General features: G+C 44.2%; 1 protein-coding gene across 1 annotated transcript in view; it reads left to right on the top strand.

Moving 5' to 3' along the window:
* The first annotated feature begins 677 nt into the window (after positions 1-677).
* LOC123062734 (DNA polymerase alpha catalytic subunit) overlaps positions 678-6,197 on the top strand; it is a 10,278-nt gene continuing 4,758 nt past the window's right edge. Inside the window, exons 1-14 of the mRNA XM_044486372.1 lie at positions 678-1,990; positions 2,411-2,578; positions 2,664-2,747; positions 2,830-2,904; positions 2,976-3,040; positions 3,145-3,235; positions 3,370-3,555; positions 3,870-4,033; positions 4,128-4,242; positions 4,474-4,653; positions 4,728-4,841; positions 4,950-5,069; positions 5,185-5,505; positions 5,621-5,713. Coding sequence (XP_044342307.1) covers positions 836-1,990; positions 2,411-2,578; positions 2,664-2,747; positions 2,830-2,904; positions 2,976-3,040; positions 3,145-3,235; positions 3,370-3,555; positions 3,870-4,033; positions 4,128-4,242; positions 4,474-4,653; positions 4,728-4,841; positions 4,950-5,069; positions 5,185-5,505; positions 5,621-5,713 — 2,931 coding nt within the window. The 5' untranslated portion in view covers positions 678-835. The remainder of the gene's footprint in view (positions 1,991-2,410; positions 2,579-2,663; positions 2,748-2,829; positions 2,905-2,975; positions 3,041-3,144; positions 3,236-3,369; positions 3,556-3,869; positions 4,034-4,127; positions 4,243-4,473; positions 4,654-4,727; positions 4,842-4,949; positions 5,070-5,184; positions 5,506-5,620; positions 5,714-6,197) is intronic.

The raw sequence follows: 6,197 nt of genomic DNA, 5'->3' as shown, positions 1-6,197 counted from the left end.
AGAAAAAAAAAACAAAAAACGCGTTTTGTTTTTCCCTTTCCGAGAGGCACGGCCGTGACTCTCGCGAAACACAACCGTGCTTCTCGCGGAAGCAAAACCGTGACTCTCGCGAAAAAATAAATAAATAGAAAACACGTTTTTTTCCCGTTTTCGAAAGGCATGACCGTGACTCTCGCTAAAGCACAAGCATGCCTCTCACCGAAAAAACCGTGACTTTTGCAAAAGGGAAAAAAAAGAAAACATGTTTTTTTCGTGATTTTTTTAAAATTTTTTTTATCGAAAAGCTAAGGAAGACCGGGGGAAAACCAAAACGTCGAAACCCCCCGAAAAAACCGTTTAAAAAGCCGAAAACACGTGCGGAAAAATAAAAAAAAAAAAAATTCGGAGGGAACGTTCAGAGCGCGACACGTGGCGAATGACTGAGAGCGCGCCAAGTGGCGCTGATCGTTGCGAGGCTTCCGAAGGAGCGCTCGTTAACTTGTTGCTCCCGATGATTATTATTTTTATGAGCTTCAAAACGGCCGGATCCACTGTCTGATTTCAACGGGCCAGTACAATGACAAGGCCCACAGCGGCCCAGTTACGCGTGGATCATCCGCTTCTTCTCCACCCGATCTGAAAAACCCTAGACCCAGGGGCTACCGCTCCCCTGAAAACTCTGCGCGCCAAATGCTCGAACACCTTCCCGCCAAAGCCACACCCGCACATTTCACAATAGATCCACGCCCTCCTGTCTGCGCCTGATTCAGAGAAAGAGCCCGTGAGAGAGATAGGAGAGAGAGAGAGAGAGAGAGAAAAAAAGGGAGAGCAGGAGAAGGAGGAAGGGGGCGAAGCCATGGACGACGCGCCCGCCGACGCCGCCGCATCCGGCCGCCGCACGCGCACCCGGGGCACCGAGGCGGTGGCGCGCTCCGCGGCGCTCGAGCGCCTCCGCGCCATCCGCGGCGGCGGCGCCCGCTCCGCCGCCGCCGTCCAGGTGCGGATGGAGGACCCGATCTACGACACCGTCGCCGAGGAGGACTACGCCGCCCTCGTCGCCCGCCGCCGCAAGGACGCCGGCGCCTTCATCATCGACGACGACGGCCTCGGCTACGTCGACGACGGCCGCGAGGAGGACTGGACCCACCGCGCCCTCCCTTCCTCCTCCGACGAGGGATCTGGCGGCGAGGATGGCGCCCCCCGCAAGCGGAAGCAGCCGCGCCCTCCCCAGGCGAAGCGTCCGCCCCAGCAGTCCGCTGCGGCGGCGTCCCTCTCCGCCGCCGCCGCGATGATGGGCAAGCAGCGCCTCTCCTCCATGTTCACCTCCTCCGTGTTTAAGAAGCCGGGCAGCGACCGCACCAAGGGCTCGTCGCTGGCCGCGGACAGCATCGTGGACGACGTCATCGCCGAGTTCGCCCCCGACGAGAACGACCGCGAGGAGCGCCGTCGTCGCGTTGGCAGGGTCTCTGCCCCGACACCGACGCCTGCTCCAGTTGCCCAAATTAAGGCAATTCAAGCAGCCGTACATGCTGAAATGGAGGTTAGATCGGATAATGGGTTCGAGCCTGATGTGGTTTCAGACCATGGAAACGATATGGAGGTGGAATTACAGCCAGAGGTGGAATTGAAGCCTGATGTGGAAATGCAACCCAAATTAGAAGCAGCTCCAGGTTCTAGTGCTGAATTGGTTGATGAGAATAAGAGCTCGGAGGAACTGAAGCAGGAGGCTAATGGGGAGGTGAAGATAGAGAAGGTGCACCGTTTAAATGCTAAAATTAAGGCAGAGGGCACCAGGAATGGGGATATGTTGAGTGCAACAGCAGGTTGGATGAAGATATGTGGGGAGGGGGAGAATGCAGGAGGCGAGGGAGAGGTGTCTGTTAATGGTAACACAGATGTGGATGAAAGCTCGGAGTTTGAGCTGAAGGATGGAGCACTGCCGTTCTATGTGCTGGATGCATATGAGGAGCCCTTCGGTATTAATTCAGGCACAGTCTATTTGTTTGGAAAGGTAAATATCATTCGTACTAAGTTTCTATTGAAGTATTGTGGTGAATAATCGCTATAAGAGACATGTTTAGTTGCCGGCATCTGTTAAAGTGCTTTGTTTTGTTCACACAATATTTCACCAGCACCAAACTAAGTGATTCTTTAGCTTTGTATAGGATAGCTCATTTATATAAATTATGTGGTTGTTTATGTATTTTAGTACCTGAATGAATGAATGTATTCCGTAGAGGCACTGATCATTACTTCCATAAAGTAGTCAATATTTTTTTGAAGCTCATATATATTTGCCATGGTCAAGTATGTCAGAAATAGGTATCAACTTTGTTGAATAATTACATGTTCTATTGGATTATCAGCTATTACATGTTTGCTGCTCTAGGTTATACACCACACTTTTTTGACCACCTGCTTTTCTTTCTAGGTCGTAATAGGCAAGCGGTTCCATAGTTGTTGTGTTGTTGTAAAAAATATGCAAAGGTGCATATATGCAATCCCAAGCAGTTCAGTATTCCCAAGGGACACAATATCAAGGATTGAGAAGAACTCCACAAGTTCTGATGCTTCGCCATCACTTCGAGCAACTTTACATGTGAGAGATTGATTATTTTCATACTAAGCTTAATGGTCATTGCAACATATTAATCTTATATGCACACTACATATCTTTTTCCCAGGAGTTGTCATCTGGACTAAAGAGTGAAGTAGCTGAGAAGTTGTCTGACCTCAATGTTTCAAGTTTTGTGATGACTCCAGTCAAGGTTTGTAGGTGGAACCATCCTGTAACTTCAACCCCTTTAATATCCTTGTCTATGCTAATTGTTCATATTTGGCATGCCTTAGAGGAACTATGCATTTGAGAGGACCGATGTACCAATTGGTGAGCAGTATGTCCTGAAAATCAATTACCCATACAAGGTATGTTTCTTCAACAATGGATCTTCTGTTTCATATTTTCTTTTTTCCTTATATCATATGCATTTTCGTAGGATCCTGCGGTACCAGCCGACCTCAGAGGTGAACATTTCCATGCGTTACTTGGGACAAACAATAGGTATGATCCATAAAATGTGGGACCCATGCTGTACACAACAATTCCAGTGCTTTACTCCGTGCCAAATCCTTTCCTCACACACAGTAACCATTGTACCTTTTCAGTGCACTTGAACTGTTTCTCATCAAAAGGAAGATCAAGGGTCCTTCATGGCTATCGATTTCTAAATTTGTGGCATGTCCATCTACTCAGCGGGTATAGCCTTGACTTCATGCTGTCCTCTCATTCCAGCCTGTGTTTTATATCCAAGTTATTTGATACTCTAATGTTTCCTGCCTAAATTCTTTGTTGCATTATATTGGTGCTGATGGTTTTTGGCATTTCCACAGGTTAGCTGGTGTAAATTTGAAGTTACAGTCGACTCCCCAAAAGACATTTCTGTTTTGATGACAAGTACCACACTGGAAGTCCCCCCAGTTGTAGTTGCGGCTGTTAATCTTAAAACTGTCATAAATGAGAAACACAACGTGCATGAGATTGTGTCAGCATCAGTCATATGTTGTCACCAAGTAAAAGTAAGCATGCTAATCTGGGGTCGAAGTATTTTATTCTAGTATTTATTTGTACATAATAAAGCAGTTCAGGTATCAGGTAAATGATTATCCTTTTCTTCTGGACAAGATTTTCTAGAAAAGCTGACATACTTTGGCATGATGTATCAAGCAATTGAACCTTCCATGTCTCTCAATATATGAAGCAGTTCTTTTTTAGACAAACCACTTTGGGTTTATCTGAAACAATTATTGAGTTTACCTATTTGCAAGATTATTTATAAGCTAGAAACACTTTCTACCAAATAAATGTTGTTTGCCTTTTGGGGTCATTTCAGATTGATACTCCAATGCGCTCTGAAGATTGGCAGAAACGGGGAACGATCAGCCATTTTACTGTTATGCGCAAGCTTGAAGGCAGCATATTTCCTATAGGCCTGACCAAAGAAGCTTCTGATAGGAACCAGAAGGCTGGTAGCAACGTGCTGGCACTAGAGAGCAGGTGGGTACTGTTGTTGCGTATGCATTTTACATGTTACTTTGAACAAATCTGAGTTCTCATCTTTGCATTTATTAATCTTTTATTCCATTTTCAGTGAACGTGCTTTGTTAAATCGTTTGATGATTGAGCTTAGTAAACTTGATTGTGATGTACTTGTGGGGCACAACATTTCGGGATTCGACCTGGATGTCCTTCTGCACCGTGCTCAGGTTTTTATTATTATATTTCTGGTTAATTTTCGTACCTCTATGGAACCTGTACTAGTAGCTCCATGTTCTCCTTGAAGTAGATGGAAAGGGTTCTGTTGATGTTTTAATTTCAATGTTCTGGACGAAGTGGTCAGCAACACGTTAGAGAACTTACACTATGATTTTACTAATGTCTAATCATGTTTTTAATTCAATCAAATAAGAAATATACCTCTGCCCTTTTTCTGCTAGACATGCAAAGTACCAAGCAGCATGTGGTCCAAAATTGGTCGCCTTAGAAGATCAGTAATGCCCAGGCTTACCAAAGGAAACACACTATATGGTTCTGGGGCAAGTCCAGGAATTATGTCCTGTATTGCTGGCCGTCTCCTCTGTGATACCTACTTATGCTCTCGTGATCTTCTGCGGGAGGTAACCAGCATTTTAATTGTTTGGTGCAATCTTAAAGCCAAACTCAACAACTCTAACCTATATGTTTTACGCAGGTGAGTTATTCTCTGACACAACTTGCAGAGACTCAATTGAAAAAAGACAGAAGAGAGGTTTCGCCACATGATATACCTCCGATGTTCCAATCATCGGGAACACTTCTAAAGCTGGTGTGGTTTCTTTGAAGTCAAAAATCATGTTTACTTCTTTCAAGAGAATGCCATGTCTTAAGAATTATGAACTGAAGCAAACTTTACCAATTTATCATCCTCATCTAGGTTGAGTACGGGGAGACTGATGCGTGGCTTTCTTTGGAGCTCATGTTCCACTTGAGTGTTCTCCCGCTTACACGCCAACTGACAAATATTAGTGGTAATCTGTGGGGGAAAACTCTCCAGGTATACCATTATTATTTTTATGCAAAGTATACATCTGCAAAAATGCAGTCTTCTTTGAAAAAAGGACAAAAAACAATGTTGTGTTGACATGATCTTTCACATGAAATGGACGCAGGGTGCTAGGGCTCAGAGGGTAGAATATCTACTGTTGCATTCATTCCATGCAAAAAAATTCATTGTACCAGATAAGTTTGCTGCACGCAATAAGGAGCTGAACTCTGCAAAACGAAAACTTAATGCTGACACCGAAGGTGGAAACACTGCTGATGGTGCTGCTGATCCTTCCATTGATGATGAGGTGCATAATGGTGATCAAGGTAAAGCAAGAAAAAGCCCTTCATATGCTGGTGGCTTGGTTTTGGAGCCTAAAAAAGGTCTATACGACAAGTATATTCTACTTCTGGACTTCAACAGTCTTTATCCTTCAATAATTCAGGTGAGTCGTTATTTTTCACAGATTTTGTAAGTTCTGGCTTATTCTCCATGAGTCGACTGTTAAGCGACGCCCTTGATATATATTCACTGTTTCTTTTATTCTCTTCTCTGCTCAGGAATTCAATATCTGCTTTACCACTGTTGAGCGTTCTTCTGATGGCAATCTCCCTAACCTGCCAACTTCAAAGGCTACTGGTGTTTTACCTGAGGTACGTACATACATATATGCTTTATTCGGATATGGAGTTTTTCTTTACTTGGGGGAATGGGAGGATCACTCTTGCAAATCTTTGAGCCGCTAGCAGGGTAACAACATACTAACATGCCATAGGTGGGATACCCTATGGGTAGCACCCATATTGCTTTGGAACTTTGCCACCAAGAATATAACCAATAAAAAGTTTGCTTTGAGCTAATTTTTCTGAGTAACTTGTTATTAATATTCAGAGTTGTAATTACAGTAATAAAATATGCTATTCCTGCTTAGCCACCACACCAGTTCATGCTTTTGGTTGGACATTGGAATTTTGTAAACTTGTTCAGTGTGATTCTAGCTTACAAGCTACTCCATTCCTAAATATATGACGTTTTGGTATTTCAAATTGAACTACCAAAACGTCATAGGACCAAGGGAGTACTATATTTCTTAACTATATCCAGTCTTTGTAACTAAGCTGGACCAAAATTGTACTC

This window comes from Triticum aestivum, chromosome 3A, assembly GCF_018294505.1.
Source record: "Triticum aestivum cultivar Chinese Spring chromosome 3A, IWGSC CS RefSeq v2.1, whole genome shotgun sequence".
Lineage (NCBI taxonomy): Eukaryota > Viridiplantae > Streptophyta > Magnoliopsida > Poales > Poaceae > Triticum > Triticum aestivum.
Note: the sequence above shows the minus strand (reverse complement) of the source record. Positions and strands in the feature narration are given on the sequence as shown.